Below are 19,491 nucleotides of genomic sequence, written 5' to 3' on the forward strand. Positions count from 1 at the left end.
GTGTCTCCTGATGTGATGTGACGAGAAGAGTAGTTGGCTCTGGTATTCTAGATTCTTCGCACCCATCTGCAACCTCAGTCCAGTCATCAGGCAGAAAACATCAGGCAACCCAAACTGAGGAACATTCTACAAAATGCTGACCGGCACTCTTCAAAAGTGTCCAAGTGACAACACTTGAGGGAAGACTGAGGAAGGTCAGGGCCTGGAGGAGTCAGAGGGATGAGAGGAGTGAGTGTGGCGCTGGTAGCCTGGGTTGGATCCTGGAAAAGAAAAGGGATGTGGGAAAACTGGGGGAAACCCGAGTAAAGTTGGAAGCTCAGTTAGTAGTGTTGTTACTACCGTTTTGTGGTCTTAGTTTTGATCACTTTGCTGCGGGGACATAAGATTTGGAAGCCTGGTGAAGGGTGTATGGGGGTGCTCAGGGTGTCCCTGCAGCACTTCTGTAAATCGAAGATTGTTTCCATGTTCAAAGTTTTTTTTTTAAAACCCTGACTTCTTATCCTGGATTGGTCATCTACTTTCTCTTGAGCATCTAGGCATTATTTTCTTAATTCTTGTGTGGGAAATCTGTTGATTTGATTTGCATGTTAAAGTTGATTTTGGAATGTCCGTGTTGTTAATATTCTTTATATGTTAATAGTTCTTTCTCTTTCCAGGGGAGGCACCTGCTGCAGAAGTCTCATCTTTTGTGATCCTGTCTGTGTGCAGTTTACTGGTATTAATAGTGTTAATTGCAAACTGTGTATCCTGCTGTAAGGACCCGGAAATAGACTTCAAGGTGAGCACAGATGGTGGGAACACTTAGAAATCATCCTCTGATACATTTATCAGTAGATGGGCTGCGTATCACAGTCCCTCGGGAGCAGGGGTGGGCAGAACTTTTCTGTAAGGGCCAGATAGTAAATATATTCTGCCATTGTAAATGGGCGATCCTGGCTGGACGGTCTCTGTCACGGCCACTCAGCTTCGACTCTGCCATTGTAGTGATACCTCAACATGGGCATGAGACATGAAACCAAATGGTTGTGGCTGTGTGCCAGTAAAACTTTATTTACAAAAATAGGTGGTTTGGATTTGGCCCCCCAGCTGTAGTTTGCTGACCTGGCTGTAGAGCATTATTGACAGTAACCACTTGCCTGTTTTAATTTTCGCTAAGTGAGGAATAAACGTGATTGAATTCACTTGCTCTAAGGCCTGTAAGGAAGAGCAGGCTGATTTTTTTTTTCTTTTTTTCCCTTCAACTTTTGTATGCTGGTGCATTGTGGTTGTTAAGATTATCAAGGCCAAGGTATCCCCCAGTGTGTTTTGTGTATGGGAAAGAACATCTTTCATTTTACCTGAACCCTTGAGTTCTCCGATGGGGAGAAAGAATGGTACCAATTGTAAAGTCTGGTGGGGGTCGGGGGTGGCGGGAAGTACTACAGAGGGGCTGTTTTAGCTGCAGATGGGTGGAATCTGCTGGAAACCAAGTGGGGTATCCTGCTCTAGAACTTACCACATGCCTGCTGGTGTGCACTAGGGCTCATCGAATACTTGTTAAAGAGGAATACTTGAAGAAAAAGAAGGAATGCACTCAGAGAAAATGATCCTTAATGTCCGGCCCTGCCCGTTGTCCTGGGCCTGTCCTGGGGGCCCTGAGGGCCACTGGTTCAAATTGGGGGAAAAAGCTGTCTTCTAGCTACAACCCTCTTTCTAGTGGACACATGAACCTTCTTGGTAGACCTCACACCTGTTTCTGTGTTTTCTTTACCTTGAATCTGACAGCAGCTCCGAGAGGTAAGGAGATGTATTGTCCTTTTGGCTTGATGGAAAGATGAGAGCAGAGGGAGGCTGGAGGAAAGGACTTAACTAGCACAGGCCATATTCCTTAGAAGACTCTACTTCAAACAACTGTAGGGTTTTACTCACAACTTCAGGCCCCAGGCCCTAGAATCACTACAGACACTTCTGTGACTGCATGGAGGCACAGTATCTCTGTCCCTTGACCCTCAGTCTTGCTGAGGGACTGTGTATAGACACCTTGTCTTTTGGGGACAAAGATAAAGTGATCAGTGCTGAAACTGAAATCCAGGCTCTCGTGTGTCATGATACCGCCTTCTTGCCTTAGATTGTTCTGACCCACCTGGGTCTCACTATTGACCCAGCGAGTTTGTTGCGATGTAGATTCTGGGAGTCAGTTTCTGTTGAGCTTACCGAGGTGCTTCTGGTACAGGTGTCCCCAGGACCACACTGCGTAGAGGATCCTCTCCAGCTGTGTAAACCATGACTGAAGGCGAGCGTCCATTCCTTTAGATTTAGAACTGTGCGGTGTTAGAGACTCTTTCCCTTGGAAGTCATGTTACAGACCAGGAAGCTGCTGCTTGGCAGAGGAAGTAACTTGCTGGAGTGTATCCGGGCAGCCCCTGGCATAACTAGAAAAGTGACCCAGTCTTCTCTCTAGCCCCAAGTTTATTTTGCTGTTGTACTTCTCTGAATCTTTAGAGTCATTGGCTGCCTAATGGTATATCATGCTGCTGCCAGAGTTTTGAGTGGCATTGTTCTTAAGGTAGGAGTGATGGATAAAGTCTTTTTTTTTTTTTTTAAGATTTATTTATTTTAGAGAGAGAGGGAGATGGAGGGAGAGAGCGGGTGGGAGGGGCAAAGGAAGAGGGAGAGAGAAACCCAAGCAAACTCCATGCTCGGCATGCAGCCCAACACAGGGCTTGATCTCACAACCCCAAGATCAGACTTGAGCCAAAACCCAGAGTCGGATGCTCAACCAACTGTGCCACTCAGATCCCCCAAGTCTTTTTTAATGAGAGTAGCTTTAGGAATGTCCAAAGGGGAATTGAGCAAAGCTCTTCCATTCAGAGGTGCTTCATGGATTGAAGTTATGGTAGCTTGTTTGTCCTACCCCCTCCCCTGTTACAAATAGCAATAAATGTCCTAATGCGTTTGACAACATAGGTGACATATACGAGGATAATGTTCTCCCACATGCATGTGAGAACATACATCTTATATCAGAGAAATCTACCCTTACAACTTCTGGTTTTTCCCTCGTAGGGGTTGGGGGTGCAGCCAGGGGATGAGGTAGAAAAGGAAAATGAAAAGAAGGATATTCTGTAGAGGAATGGAAAACAGTCTTGTTCACTGATCTCTTCTCAGCTTCTGTTATGGTGCCTGGTGGGTAATACTCATTAGTTATCTGAGCGAACGAATGACCTTGATCATCGTTTGTATGAATGTTAAATTAACACGGACACCAAGGAAGACGCAGCTCACTGGAATGATGACAGCAGGAGTCGGGCTGGCTTTCTGCTGCAGAGTCACTGAAAAGACTCCTGCAGCTTTACGGGCACAGCCTCAGTTCTAAAGTCGCCATCTTCAGAAAACCAGACATTCTTCGTATGTTAACAGTACTTATGTGCGGGATGCCTGGGTGGCTCAGTCGGTTAGGCGTCTGCCTTCGGCTCAGGTCATGATCCCGGGGTCCTGGGATCAAGTTTCACATCGGGCTCCTTGCTCGGCAGGAGGTCTGCTTCTCCCTCTGCTGCTCCCCCTGCTTATGCTTTCACACTCTCTCGTTTGCTCTCTCTCTGGCAAATAAATGGATAAAATCTTTAAAAAAAAACAAAAAACAAGAAACAGTACATACATGGTACACAGCTTTAGACTGACATTCGTTCAGACACCGATGATTTTTCTACCCAGTTCAGTAATTTTTCCATTGTTACTCTTCCCAGAGAAACAGGACTTCCTTGAAAATATCTTTTCCGAGTTTTTTAAACTGTCCTTATCTTGATTGAAATCCTATTTCAATTAGAAATGGGTATATGGTTTTAAAATAAAATGGATCTGTTTGGATTCAAGATGCAAAGAGATTTGTGAGATTGAATAATAAAAAAAGAATAGCTAGCTCTGGTAACTTAAAATTTCCAACCTAGAAGAGTATTTCCATGTGTGAAGTTCCATGGTCATGTTAGAAAATTTTGCATTTAACTTCAAGCCATCAGTTGAAAAAAAAGGTTGCATAAAGTATGTATAGTTTATTTTAAACCTTATTGATTCTGCTATTTGGCATTGGAAAACACAATTAATGTATGCTTTTTACTTAAGTAGGTACAAATTGGGGGAAAACTTTAAGGCCGTGTGTTTCAGATGACTGAGTAAATGCTCATGTCTCAGATGTTAGCATATGTTTTTAATATTTGCTCTCAGACTGGTTTATATCCGATATAACATTGCTCCTCTTTTATTTTAGGAATTTGAAGATAATTTTGACGATGAGATAGATTTCACACCACCAGCAGAAGATACCCCCTCTGTTCAGTCCCCGGCAGAAGTTTTCACACTTTCAGTACCAAATATCTCACTACCAGCTCCGTCCCAGCTCCAGGCTTCTGTAGGTAAGGCCTTACGTCCCAGCGTCATGTTTTCGTGAATCATTTCTCAGAGGTGAGAGTGGGAACCTTGATGCTAATCATAAAATACTTGGATTACCTGTCTTGTCTGCTTGCTTATTTCTCTTCTTCCTGCTCCCTGCGGAAGCTGAATTGTAGTCTCGTCCAGTGCATGCCTGCAAAAGCTGAATCCTTTGCTTTTGGACCCTGAGTCTGGTATCAGATTAAACTGGTCTCCTCTGTTCACTGAAGTGGAACTCTCACACAGAGCTCCTGGCCTTTACTTGGGTAGTTCTCGACACTGCTCGTCTTGCTGAGTAGGACACTGCTGTCTTTCCCCGGGATGTCCTGTGTTTGGGGAGGGCGGTATATTTGGATATGTTAGTTGGATTGACTTTAATGCTGAGATAGAGGTTTGATTAGATGTTGATCGATTTATTGTTATAAAATAGAATATGACTAGCAGCTGGAGAATCAGGGATTGCTGAGACTATCTGTTCTATCTGAGAGAAGGCTGTTCTATCTGCGTGCCATTCCTGTCTCTTGTGGTTCTGCACACAGTGGTGTAGGTTTAGGGCAGCATAAACCCAGCAGTTGATTGCACTGCTGTAGGCATGCATGACCGAGAGAAAACATAAGATAAAATGTGACACAGCTGGTGTATTTCCTATAAAATATCTGTACAGTTGGGTATATTTAATATTTGTAGGTTTTGCAGCATTAAAAAACTAACATGTAGTATTTACCTTTAATTTTAGTAAATAACAATACCCTTCCTTCAACCAAAATAATGAAATTTAACGGGAATCTAATATACCCTTGGGATCACTTAAGTAACCTAGGTATACGTCTCTCTAAATGGAAATATTTTCTCTTCTCTTCGCTTTCTTTTTTCCTTTCTTTTTATTTTTAAAGATTTTATTTATTTATTTCTCAGAGAGAGACAGAGACAGCACAAGCAGGGAGAGAGGGAGGCAGAGGGAGAAGCAGGCTCCCCGCTGAGCAAGGAGCCCGATGCAGGACTTGATCCCAGGATCCTGGGATCATGACCCGAGCCGAAGGCAGCTGCTTAACTGACTGAGCCACCCAGGCATCCCTTCTCTTTGCTTTCTTGATCACAGACTTTCCTTTATACTTAAGGGAGGCCCTGAGAGACTTCTCTAGAGGGCTTTTACCATCTTGGAGTCTTAACACTCATGAATTCATTTCAAGTAATAGAATCCTAACTCAGATCAGCATGTACAGAAAGGGGACTTTTTTTGACGCTGGAACTAGGCGATGGGAAGAGTAGGGGTTAGGCAGACCTTAGAGGCAACTGGAGCTGAGAACTTGGACACCATCGTGCTTTTCGTTCACTCCTCGTTTCTCTCCTCTTTGCGTGTTGGCTTAAATCCCGCATGCCAGCTTCTTTCCTCGGCTCGGAGTATAGCTGCTGCCAACTCCAGGTTCAGATCCTTGTAGCTTTACTACCAGAGGAAAGGAGCTTCTCAGACCAGAAAGAAAACCCTTGGCAAGCCATTCTGGTTGGCTTCCCCCGAGTCTGACAATGTTGACCCCTCACTGTGGGCAGGAAGGCACGACAGAGAAGAGCCTGATGACTTCTGTCCAAGACATAGTGGGGATGGATCAGGGCACAGTCATGGGCACGGCCGAAATGGTAGTGACCTGGACAGCCATCCTCATTACATTCATACACCTTTCTGTGTTTCTCAAGTCCTCTATTCTAAATTCCTTCTTAATAGGAAGAAATTCTTTCCAATTTCTCTGCATAGAATAGTTACAGAATATTTTTATGATCTTGGGATGGAAGAGGGCTTTCCCAACTTGACACCAAATGCAGAAACATAAAGGAAAATATTGGCAAATAGGTTTCAAAAAATTAAATATTCTGTATGGAAAAAGACACCATAAACAAATTTGACCAAGTACCAAAAATATTTGTAAACTACAAAGAATGTCTAAAAAAAAAAAAACCAACCCTGTTATATATTAATATATACTAAGATTACAAGCGAACGTGTAAGAAGAAGAAGAAGACTTCAATAAGAAAGTCAAGGATGTGAAAGGAGAAATTCATGAAAAGAAATTCAAATGGCCAATAAAAAATAGGAATTCCGCTATTAATTAAAGAAATACAGGGGCGCCTGGGTAGCTCAGTTGTTAAGCGTCTGCCTTTGGCTCAGGTCATGATCTCAGGGTCCTGGGATCGAGCCCCACGTTGGGCTCCCTGCTCCGCGGGAAGCCTGCTTCTCCCTCTCCCACTCCCCCTGCTTGAGTTCCCTCTCTCGCTGTATCTCTCTCTGTCAAATAAATAAATAAAATCTTAAAAAAAAAAAAAAAAGAAATACAAACATAAAGTAAGATGATAACAGCTAAACAAAGATGAGAAGAAAGGATGCTAGGTGGTGATGGGTTGAGGGGTGTGTGTGGGAAACAGGCCCTTGGACACTCCCTGCTAACGGGACTGTAGATTGATAGAGACATTCTTCTCTGAGGGTAGTCTGACAGTATGTATCCAAATGTAAGATGTATTTACCCTTGATCCTGCAGTTCCGCTCTCAGTAGTTTATTTAGATCAGTATGCAAATAAATATCTACAAAGGAATTTATTGCAGCATCAGGTTAAACGTCTGTCAGTATGTAACTTGTTAAATTATGGTAAGTCCATACAATGGAGTATTATGTAGTCCTGTAAAAGGAGGAAAGGTATTTGTGATATATTAAGTGAAAAAAGTATACCATATATTCAGGAGCAAATCTAGGAGAAACTCTACATGTTTTTTCCTTTTTTTCTTTTTAAAATGTATTTTATTTTATGAATAGATGATATAGTAATACAGTTGAGAAACCAAAACGTAGAAAGGTATATAGAGTGAAAAGCCTCTAATCTTTGAATCTGACCTCGGCTCCTACCCCCACTGTCTGTCTGTACGTAACCACTCTTCTTGGTTTCTTATACATCTTTCCGGACTTTATTGATGTAAATATTCCCATTTATGTGCCCCCCCACACACCCCCTACCCCCCCGCCATCACCAAAACACACTTTTTTTACTCATGGGGGATGGTAAATACATTATTCTGCATCTTGCTTTTTTCACTTACAGATGTACCTTAGAGATCTTTCCGTATGCATAAAGAGAGCTTGTTTATTCCTGCTTACAAGTTTCTATTTAAATTGTATGGACTTAGCACAATTTATTTAACCTATTGATGGATATTTGGGTTGTTTCTAATCTTATGCTATTATTTCTAATCTTATGCTATTAAAAATAAAGCTTGTACCTATGTTGGTTTGCACACTGATGTTGGGCTGCTATATTTGTAGAATAAATTTTCAGAAGCAGTCAAAGAGTACATAATTTTGGGGGATGTTGCCAGCTTACCCTCCACAAGGAGTCGTGCTAATTTATGTTCCTGCTATTTGCGCGTCAAATGGTGTATGTTATTACTATTGAAGCTAAGTTGGTATCAGTTCAGATTAGATTATTATAAATTTAGGGTGATAACTGTAATCTCCATGGTAACCACTAAGAAAATAACTAGTAAATATGGAAACAGAAAATGAAGAAGAAATCAAAATGTACACTAAAAAAAAATTAGTCAAATATACACGAAAAAAGAAAAATTTGATGTTTCCTGATTTTAATATAGCCAAATTTAACAGCCCCTTAAGCTAGAAATGCAATCTCTCTTTTTTTTAATTTTTAATTTTTAATTTTTTTTAAGATTTTATTTATTTATTTGTCAGAGAGAGAGAGAGAGAGAGCGTGCACAAGCAGGGGGAGCGGCAGGCAGAGGGAGAGGGAGAAGCAGGCTCCCCGGGGCTCGATCCCAGGACACTGAGATCATGACCTGAACCGAAGGCAGACGCTTAACCATCTGAGCCACACAGGTGTCCCTTTTCTTTTTTTAATTTTTAAAATTATTATTTTTTTTTAAGAGTTAGAGCTTTTTATGTCTTAAGAAATCCTTTCCTATTCTGTGGTCAAAATGATACTTAACTACCTTTTTTCCCTACAGTGTTTTAAGGTTTTGTTTTAACATTTAAATTAATTTAAATCCATAACCCATCCTGAGTTAATTTTTGAGTATGGTGTTAAAGAATCCATGAATCTTTTTGGTAGATTACTGTGTTTTTCTCAGCTTTCTTCACTGATTGGTCCTTCTATTCCTCTCGCTTTTTAGTTCCCTATGTAGGGGCACCGGGGTGGCTCAGTCAGTTAAACGTCTGCCTTTGGCTCAGGTCATGATCCCAGAGTGCCAGGATTGAGCCCCACGTCGGGCTCCCTGCTCAGCGGGGAGTCTGCTTCTCACTCTGCCCCTCTCTCTCAAGTAAAAAAACAAAAAACAAAAAACACCATTTGTGTATGTGTCTGTTGTAGGCCTTCTATTCTATTTCAGTAATTTGTCAATTCCTTGTTCCAGTACCCCATTGTCTTAACTATTTAATAGTTTCACAATAATGATGTGATTTGCAAGTTTTTCTCCTATTCTGTAGTTTGTCTTTTCACTCTTTTGGTAGTGTCCTTTGATACACAAAAATTTAGATTTTGATGAAGTCCAATTTATTTTTTTCTTTTGTTGCTTGTGCTTTTAGTGTCATACTTAAGAAACTTTTGTCAAACTCAAGGTCATGAAGATTTGCCCCAATGTTGTCTTCTATGATTTTTACAGTTTTAGTTTTGAAATTTGGGTCTTTGACCCATTGGTATTTGTATATGGTGTGAAGTAAGGTTCCAGGTTCATTGTTTTACAGGTGGATAGCTGGTTGCCCCAGCAACAATTTGTGAAGAGACTGTTCTTCCCCTATTGAATTGTCTTGGCACCTTGTTGAAAATCAGTTGACCATATTTGTTTGTGTTTATTTCGGGACTCTCAATCCCAATGATCTATATCTAGCCTTATTGCCAGTATCACAGTGTTTTGACTATTATAGCTTTGTAGAGAGTTTTGGAATTCAGAAGTTTATGAATCTTCCAACTTTGTTTTTCAAGAATGTTTTGGCTATTCAGAGTCCCTTGAAATTCTATTATTTTTATTTTATTTATTTATTTATTTTTAAGATTTTAGTTATTAGAGAGCATAAGCAGGGGAGCAACAAGCAAGGGAGAGGGAGAAGCAGACTTCCCGCTGAGCAGGGATCCCGTGGCGTGGGGCTTAATCCCAGGACCCCAGGACCATGACCTGAGCTGAAGGCAGACGCCCAACTGACTGAGCCACCTAGGCGCCGCCCCCCCATATGAATTTTAGGATCAGTTTTTCCATTTCTGCAAAATAGGCCATTAAGATTTGTGTGTGTACCATTTTGATTCCCTTTTGTTTATATTTTTTTAGATATTTTCTTGGGGATCATAATTATCTTCAATTTAAAACAGTTGTGTTTCAGTCGATACCAACTTTTAGCTTCAGTACCATATAAATACTCTGCAATTCAGTTGAGTCCTTTCATGTAATCACAAATTACATCTTCATATCTTATGTGCCCCTTAACATAGATTTATAATTTTTCATGTGTTTGTCTTTTAAATTGTGTAGGAAATTAAAAGAGGAGCTACACACCAAAAATACAATGATGCTGGCTTTTATATTTACCTATGTAGTTTTACCAGTGATCTTTATTTGTTCATATGGCCTCCAGTTACTGTTTAGTGTCCTTTTACTTTAGCCTGCAGGACTCCCTTTAACAGTTCTTGTAGGGCAGTAGTATAGTGGCAGCAATCTCCCTAAACCTGTGTTTATCTGGAGATGTCTTACTTTCTCCTTCATTTTTTGGAAGACAGTTTTGTCGGGTATAGAACTCTTGGTTGATGGTTCTTTTCCTTCAGCATGTCACTTGTGCCATCCCACTGCCTTTTGGCCTCCATGGTTTCTGGTGAGAAATCAGTTGTTAATCTTATCAAAGATCCCTTATATGCAGGAGTGGCTCCCTTTTGATGCTTTCAAGATTCTCCATCTTTGGTTTTTGACAGTCTGATTATGATGTGTCTGAGTGTGCGTTTGAGTTTATCTTACTTGGAATTTGTTGAACGTGTTGGATGTGTAGATTCATACCTTTTTCCAAATTGGGACATTTTTTACCATTATATCTTCAAATATTCTTTCTGCCCTCTTTTCCCCTCTTTTTCTGGGGCTCTCATGTGTATGTTGGTCCCTTTGGTGGTGTCCCACAAGTCCCTTTGGAGCCTTTGCTCATTGATTTTTTTTTTTTTCATTCTTTTTTCTTCTGCTCAGCCTGGATAATTGTATTTGAACTCTCCTCAAGTTCACAGCTGCTTCCGTCTGCTCCCATCTTTGGTTGAAACCCTCTAGTAAATTTTTTTGTTTCAGTTATTGTACTTTTTGGCTCCAAATTGGCATTTGGCTCCTTTTACTAATTTGAATCTCTTTATTGATCTTCTCCACTTATCGGTACATCATTCTCCTGGTGTCCTTCAATTCTTTGTCCATGATTTCCTTTTGCTCTTTGAGCGTGTTTAAGACAGTTGATTTAAAGTCTTGTCTGGTAAGGCCACTGTCTATGTTTTCTCAGGGACACTTTCTTTTACATTTCCTTTGTACCTATGAGTGGACCATGCTTTCTTGTTTCTTTGCATGTTTTGTACTTTTTTGTTGAAAATTGGACATTTTGAATAATATGATGTACTTAGAAGAAGAAAGAAAACAAAAACAAACAAAAAAAGTATTCTGTGGGTCTTTGCAGATTAGCTCTGTGTTGGGACGCTCTTCACCCAGGCTACTTACAGCTCTGCCTTAGTCCTCACCTCCTGCTTGTGCTGGGCATGAAGCCTAGCTACAGGTGTGAAAGTTGTGTTCTTCTCAAGTCTTCTGTGTGTGTGTGTCCTTCTCTGAGCATGCAGGTGGCTCTCAAGGTTCCTCCATATATTGCAATAGCTTTTCAGAGCCCCTGTTCACCTCCCACGTCTCACTCCCCCGCTTTTCTGCTAAAGCTTTCAGCATGTCTACTCTTTGCCTCTACTGTTCTATTTTGCCCCAGTGGAAGTGTCTCATTCATTTGGCTTTCACTGTCCTTGAGGAACATGTTTTTGAGGAGCACTCTGTCCTGATAGAGTTCTGAGTTTGGTGAAACCAAGGGAAGCCACTTGTGGTAGTCCCTCAGGGAAACTTCCAGTAAAAGGAAACACAGTTCTTTGGGAATAATGAGGTCTGCTGCACTCTGTCTGGAACCAGGACCCACACCGGGACATGTGTCATCATGAAGATCGCTGCTGCACCAGGGGCTAGGGGGCTGGGACTATGATAAATTCAAAGACACAAAGAAATTCTACCCTGTTTCAGTGGCCTTTCTCCTGGTTTGATTGGGTTGCTGGAAATCTTTGTCTTCCAGAGTTCTGATAAGGTTGACACCGACAGATTTTGACAAGCTTTTCACCTGCACCATGAAACTAAGGACAAGTAAAAGCCATTGAAATGGTGATTAGTGGTTATAGGAGAGGGTTTAGATGAGAAAACACAGTGCAAAGTATTAAAGAATCAGGTAGGAAACCCATTCAAAAAAATATTTTCAGTTTTAAAACTTGAAACCATTTTGGCAATATGAGTTTGAAAGTGATGGTGTATATATATGAGTTGATTTCTACCTTTATTAGCACAAGCTTTAAATTTATGTTTGTGTTTATTCTTTAGATTATATATTTAATATTTTATTTCAGTTAAGTGCCCATATTTATTTTTTATGTTCTTTTTCCTACAGAAGGTTTGAAGTCTCAAGTTGCCCGCCACAGTCTAAACTACATACAGGAAATTGGAAATGGCTGGTTTGGAAAGGTAAAATGTTCACATCTACTTTTTTTTTCCCCTCTTAGTTATAATGTTTAGAAATTAAAGCTAATTAAGAGTTGTAGGACATTCCACATTCTCTTCAGTTGCTGTGGAACCAGTTGAGTCTACTCTTTACACCCTGAAATCACACTGGATAGTGAGCTTCAGTGTTTTTAGGTGTATGTATTTTTCCAGGAAGGTCTTTTATTTATATATCAGATACTTTTCTAATTATTGGCATAGAACAGTAAGAAGGGAAGAGAGACTGGAATTTTAGAAGCTTTTTATCCTCCTCAAGGTAAGTTATTTGTTTTTTAATTCTTCTCTCTTTCTCCCCCCTCTTCCTCACAATACTTAAACCACTTTAGAACTGTAGATACATAGTATTATTATAATGGAAACCATGGCAAAGAACTGTTCTCTATTTCTCATAGCCTGTCAAGGGGCAAATAGAAACAGTGGTTTGTTGATCTTTTTACCAAGGGGTGTTCAGAAGGAATAATCTTATTATCATAGCTATTTCCATGGTGTAACTAGCAGTTGTTCTGTGTAAAAGGTTCCTGAGTGGCGATTGCATCATAAGCAGGGTGGTCAAGGCAAGAAGAGGTATTTGCTCGGTGATCAGCCATCTTATGCATCTTGTCTTTCCATTCAGAGTTGTTTGTCAGTGCTCTGTCTTTGACGTCATCCAACCTTTATTAGTGACCAAATCTTCTAAGCCATTTAGCAAAACCTGTTGTGTATCACACATTGTTTTTGGTGCTGAGGGTCCAGTGTGGAGGAAGGTAGGTGAAGTCCCGGCCTGTGTGGAGTGCTAGGAATGTGGCAACAAACAAAAGAGAACCCTTGCCCTGACGAAGCTGAAACCTCTAGCTGTGGCGGGGTGTTGGCGGGGTGTGGTGGCAGGTGATCAGACAGCAAACAATCAGGAGTGGGAGATGGGCTCAGAGATGTGTGGGGGAGCCAGGTGATAAGAGATAGAGTATATGCATTTAGAGACTTTTACTCAGAGTGAGCTGGGAAAGTACTCCAGCATCTGAGAGAGGAGTGCTGTAATCTGGCTTACTGGTAAAAGGATCACTTGGGCAGTTAACGTTGTGGAAGACCAAGGGGAAAACGGGAAAATTGGTCAGAAGGCTGCTGTAGTCACACAGGGAGAGATGCAGGCAGGCTTGGACCTGGATGATAGCATGGAGTGGTGAGAAGTGCGAGCCAACGTGGATTTTCAAATAAGAGCATGCAGGACCAGGGATCGATCAGAAATGGAGTCTGGAGGAGGGGGTCAAGGATGGCTGCTCATGGCCTGATTGGTGGGAAGAATAGAACTGCTGGCAAGTGAAATGGGAAAGATTAAGGAGAAGCAGGCATGGAGGAGGAAGTCAGGAGTTTGCTTCTGGTTAGGTTAGATGGGATGGCTCTTAGGCATCCAGATGGAGATACCGAGTAGGCAGTTGGAAATATATATCTAGAGCTCAGGGGAGAGGTTCCAGGCCAGAGATACACATTTGGGAGAGCTCTGTCTGTAGCTGGTATTCAGAGGTATGAGCCTAGACGGAATCATCAAGATTGTGAACGTCAAGAAGAGGGGGAGGCACAAGGACCGAGTCCTAAGGGTCTGCAATGAGGAGAGGTCAGTGCAGGTCAGTGACAGAAGCTGAGGTGATCAGCCGGTGAGTAGGAACGGGTGCAGAAGAGTGGGGTGTTCTGAGAGTCAGTGAAGAAGGAGTGCCAAGAAGATGAATAGTAGTAAATGCTGCTGGCAAACAAGATGAGGACTGGGAGAGGTAGGGCCCAGCACATAAGGGCCATGGGATTGTCATAAGAGGTCGTAGAGGGGGGCGCCTGGGTGGCTCAGTCATTAAGCCTCTGCCTTTGGCTTAGGTCATGATCCCAGGATCCTGGGATCGAGCCCCGCATCGGGCTCCCTGCTCTGCGGGAAGCCTGCTTCTCCCTCTCCCACTCCCCCTGCTTGTGTTCCCTCTCTCGCTGTGTCTCTCTCTGTCAAATAAATAAAATCTTAAAAAAAAAAGAAAAAGAGGTTGTAGAGGGGTCAAGTGCTCACATGCAGTGGGCACAAGGGAGAAAGTGGAGACAGCACATTTAGACAACCCTGTTGAGGAGTCTTACTGTGAAAGGGAGCAGAGAAATGGAGTACGAGCTGTTTGGGACCATCCAAGGGCCAAGGGAAGGTGGTTTTTTGTTTTGTTTTGTTTTGCTTTGCTTTGCTTTGCTTTTTATAGGATGTGCAGCTATTTTAGCTTCTTTTATATTAGAGTGGAGAAACTGATAATACAGGAGAGAGGAAAGGGGGCTTACCATAGGAGTTCTCTTGAAAAGGGAATAAAAACTGTGTGTGGATACAGGTGCAGGTGGATTTGGTGTTAAAATGAGGAAGTTCACTTCTCGTTATTTTAGTCGTGAATAGGAGGCCAGTTGAAAGGGAGGAGTAAAAAGATGCATTGGGAGTTTGACTAGGAGAAGAAGGTATGAGAGAGTCCTCTGGGAACCCTGTCAACTAGGAAACGCAGTGGAAGGATGGGAATGCTGAGGACCCTCAAATTTGAAATGAGACCAGTCATCGTGGTTGTGTGTTTTGTCTACTTTTGGTGTTACCATAGGCAGGTAATTGAATTTAAGCAGTGCTGGGGTTTGGCTAAGCCCACAGGGCACTGTGAGGGGGTAAGGGGGGTGGTGATAGCACAGGATGGTGGGGTCTTAGCTTCCAGGGAGGGGAGAGGGGCCTTGCAGTAGGGGCGGGATGGTGGAACCGTGGTATCATGAATGGATCTGGAGGGCAAATTGGATGGATTAGACTCTTTAAGTGAGTGAGCTGGAAATTAAAGGACAGGTAGAGAAGGAGAAATCAAAATTTGAAGTTTGGGACATAATCCAGTTATTAACTAGGTCTGGACCCACAGGAGATTTTGCCAAGATGGAGGCAGAGAAAAGATTATTGGAAGTCAGGTAAAAACCTGAGAGGTCAAGGTGTTGAATGATGAATTATCCTTGCAGACATTGAAGATCAAGAATGATGGCAGAGAGAGAGAGAGATAGCAAGATTATTTTAACCTTTTTTGGAATTGCTATTTTATGAGTGTTAGGCTTATGATAGATGTACCGGCTGGTTATTTGAAACCAGAGTATATGACTTGGTTAATTATCAGAATTCCTTGTTCTGTTTATTGTTCTGCCTTTACGTTCTTAATAAACACATTATATTCTGTTCAAGGTCTTACTCTTTATTTCCAGGGCATTAAAATTAATCTACTTGATAAAAATATTAAACTCTATTTTAGGGGGGCGCCTGGGTGGCTCAGTCGTTAAGCGTCTGCCTTCGGCTCAGGTCATGATCCCAGGGTCCTGGGATCGAGTCCCACATCGGGCTCCCTGGTCAGTGGGAAGCCTGCTTCTCCCTCTCCCACTCCCCCTGCTTGTGTTCCCTCTCTCACTGTGTCTCTCTGTCAAATAAATAAAATCTAAAATAAATAAATAAATAAATAAAAATTAAATAAATAAAAAACTATTTTAAAAAGAAGGCTTTTAGTTTAGATCATTCTTGATTTAAATAAAAAATTTTACTTCATTATTTTCGTCTTAAATACTATGTTTTGGAATGCCTTTGTATTGTCCAGTATTTATATTTGGTGTTTCACTTGTAGTGTGCTCTTATTTTCATTCATTTTTTTAAAAGATTCATCTATTCGAGAGAGAGAGAGAGAGCGAGAGAGAGCACGAGCCGGGGGAGGCGCAGAGGGAGAGGGAGGGAATCCCAAGCAGACTCCGTGCTGAGTGCAGAGCCCTACGCAGGGCTGGACCCCACCACTCTGAGGTCGTGACCTGGGCCGAAATCAAGAGTCAGTTGTCCAACTAGCTGAGCCATCCAGGCACCCCATTATTTTCATTCATTTTGTATTCTGTTCATTTCAGTGGCATATTTTTTCCTTGTGTTTTGACTGAGGTTTTAGTACAAGATAAAGGTCTAGAATAATTGGAATGCCATAGATTTTAAAAGTTACGATGCAACGATAGTGTATTTGTACATTGCCTGGGTGTCAGTTTACTTTCTCATATGTGAAGGAGACAAAATAACAAAACCCAATTGAAGTGTTTTGAGAAACATTTGAGTTATGTTTGAACTGAACTTACAGATTACTCTTCTGTGATGTCACTGGTAATATCCGGGAAAGTATGGTACAATTTTATAATAAATAAAAAAGAAATACAGATACATATATGAAAGCTTCAGTATCCAGTGAACAGTTTAATACTGAAGGAAAATGGTTTCATTTTTCAAGCTTTTTCTGAGGTGGTATTTTCATAGTAGAAGGCCTGATTGTTGCTTAATTTATTTTCCCATACTCTGCTTCCTGATAATGAGACATACTTCTTTACCATTTTGATGGAAGTGAAGTAAAAAACTGTTCTTTGGTTTTAGGTCCTCCTTGGAGAGATTTACACGGGCACTAGTGTAGCAAGAGTAGTAGTGAAGGAGTTAAAAGCAAGTGCAAGCCCAAAGGAACAAGATACTTTTTTGAAAAATGGAGAACCTTACTAGTAAGTAAACCTTAATATGTGTTCTGTAAACATAGTCTGTAGTCTAATGAAAATCAGGTGTTTAAAATGACTTTGCTATTTATCGTATTTCAATCATTATGAGTGTTAAAATTTGATTTACTGTTTGAACAGTTCTATTAGCGTGCTCCTTGATGAACAACACTATGACTTTTATTTTTTAGTATTCTTCAGCATCCAAATATTCTTCAGTGTGTTGGACAATGTGTAGAAGCAATTCCCTATCTTCTGGTGTTTGAGTTCTGTGACTTGGTAAGTTTTTAGTGGAAATTCAAGGTCGAGCATTTAAAAGATTACATCCAAGTGTTTTTGACACGTAGAAATGCTGGATGAGGGACTGCTTTCACTTCTGTCCCCCATTTTTAAAATTTTATGACGTACTAAGTCATTACCTTTGAAACAATGCTATTAACCGACACTTAAGTATTGTTTTATATTCCATCTCTATATTAAGCTGATTGCATGCATTACATTTAATCATATTTGTCCACACTTTATATATATATGATTAAAATAAGGTTCATGGAGATGAAGAAAATGTTGTTTATCAAGTATGTGGCAGAGCCAGAGTGTGGATTTAGGATCGCCCTTCCTGAGCTTGAGGTCTTGACTTCAGCTAGGCAGTTCAAAACACTTTTCCCCATTAAGGTGATCTTATAAGAGTACCCATGACCTGTCAGGTTTTTATTTATTTTTATTTTTTTAAAAGATTTTATTTATTTGAGAGGGAGTATGAGAGTGAGCGAGCAAGCAGAGCTGGGGTTGGTGGTAGGGCAGAGGGAGAGGGAGAAGCAGCCTCCCCGCTGCACAGGGAGCCCAACTTGGGGCTCAATCCTAGGACCCCAAGATCATGACCTGAGCCAAAGGCAGATGCTTAACCGACTGAGCCACCCAGGCTCCCCGACCTATCAGTTTTTTAAAATAATGAATGTATGTGCCATTTATATTTTTAAATAATGAGATGATTTTTTTAACCTACAATTAATAGCCTAATTTCTTGCATGATAGTATTATTTACTGAGATTTATAGTTGGAAAAACTTTTTATGCAGTTTTTATGAATAATAACTTTTATGTGTAAATTTCCTGTAATCATGTTTTTATTTTTTTTATTTTGTTATGTTAATCACCATACATTACATTAATAGTTTTTGCTATAGTGTTCCATGATTCATTGTTTGCTTATAACACCCACTGCTCCATTCAGTATGTGCCCTCTTTAATACCCATCACCAGGCTAACCCATCCCCCCACCCCAGTCATTTGTTTTTAAAAGCTAGGTTTTAATTCCCTTGCATTGTCTCAGTTTTCAGAATATTAAAACATTAAGACTATCCACAGAAAAGTGGGAGTACATCAGGATAAGTCCCCAGTTAGTTCAGACAATATTTTCAGCTGGTAAAATGGAAAGAGAGCAGTAACCATTGTGGATTTTTGTTTTAATTCCTAAATGTGATTCGAATATTATGCTCATTGGCAGAGGTAGTTAATTCCAAAGAAAAATTAATAACCTTGCTATATTAGCTTTCATTGGATTATCAGAGTAACCCCCAAATCTCAGTGACTGATGAGAGCAAAGTGGTTCTCACTCATCTTATGCATTAGCTCTGGGGCAGCTGCAGCTCTCTCCCAGGCTAGATTCATCTTCACCCTAGGATCAACGTATTTTTTAGTATCTGTAGGTGCTGTGGGGGGTGGGGGGATATATATTCTGGTATTCTATACAAATGTACCTGTATGGCTCCTTTTGGGTCAAATTTATGAGGTTGTTTAAATCTCCTCTATGCTTCTGATTTGGGAGGGCATTGATGGAGGAGTCTGAGTGTTTTCTATCCATTTTTGAGAGGCATATTATAATCTGCTCTGATTATGGATTTTCCTTATAATTCTAGTTGTATTTCCTTTGAGTGTTGAGTCAGGGATACACATTTAGAATTGATATATAACATCTTGTAATTTTAAGCTCTCGTAATTATGAAGGGGCTCTTTTTAAGCGTTACAAGGATTAAGTCTGTTTTTACTGATATGAGTATAGTTATCCCAGCTTTCTTTTGGTTAGAATTTGCCTGGTTATCTCTCTCAGTCCTTTTCTCTGGTTTATATCACCTGTAAATAGTTTATTGTTAAAATTTTATTTGTCAGTCTTGATCACTTAACATGGAACATGTATTCCATTTATGTATATTGTATCTATGAGATACTTGGAATTTTATGTACCTATTCTGTATTATTTTTCCTACCTACCTGTTTTGCTTTTTTGCTAGCCTTCTTTTGGAGTCTTGATTTTTTTAAAAGATTTTATTTATTTATTTGAGAAAGAGAGTGCAAGAGAGAGAGGAAGAGAGAGCACAAGCAGGGGGAGTGGGAGAGGGAGAAGCAGGCTCCCCGCTGAGCAGGGAGCCTGATGTGGGGCTCGATCCCAGGACCCTGAGATCATGACCTGAACCAAAGGCAGACGTTTAACCGACTGAACCACCCAGGCGCCCCTACTAGTTTGGATTTTTGATACCGTTCTTAGTTTTTTGTGTGACTACACTGGAAGTTATAACATGCATATGTAATTTGACTAAGTCTGAAATTAATATTTTAACCCTCCTCCAAGGAAGCTGGGACCTCAGAGAGCTCTGTCTCAATGTAAGGAAAACTGGAATTAAACCTACTTTTCCTGGCCATCTCCGCATTTTCTCCCATCATCGAGGGTGCTTATTTGTTGAGCAGCTGCTGTGGAAAGACAGCAGGCTGCACTCCGTGGAAGCA

General features: G+C 40.9%; 1 protein-coding gene across 1 annotated transcript in view; it reads left to right on the forward strand.

Moving 5' to 3' along the window:
* The window catches only part of LMTK2 (lemur tyrosine kinase 2), an 81,079-nt gene that overhangs the window by 21,602 nt on the left and 39,986 nt on the right, over positions 1-19,491 (forward strand). Inside the window, exons 2-6 of the mRNA XM_032394010.1 lie at positions 657-778; positions 4,244-4,388; positions 12,096-12,169; positions 16,599-16,717; positions 16,900-16,987. Of these exons, the coding sequence (XP_032249901.1) occupies positions 657-778; positions 4,244-4,388; positions 12,096-12,169; positions 16,599-16,717; positions 16,900-16,987 (548 nt within the window). The remainder of the gene's footprint in view (positions 1-656; positions 779-4,243; positions 4,389-12,095; positions 12,170-16,598; positions 16,718-16,899; positions 16,988-19,491) is intronic.

Source organism: Phoca vitulina, unplaced genomic scaffold (assembly GCF_004348235.1).
Source record: "Phoca vitulina isolate PV1807 unplaced genomic scaffold, GSC_HSeal_1.0 scaffold79, whole genome shotgun sequence".
NCBI classification, from domain to species: Eukaryota; Metazoa; Chordata; class Mammalia; order Carnivora; family Phocidae; genus Phoca; species Phoca vitulina.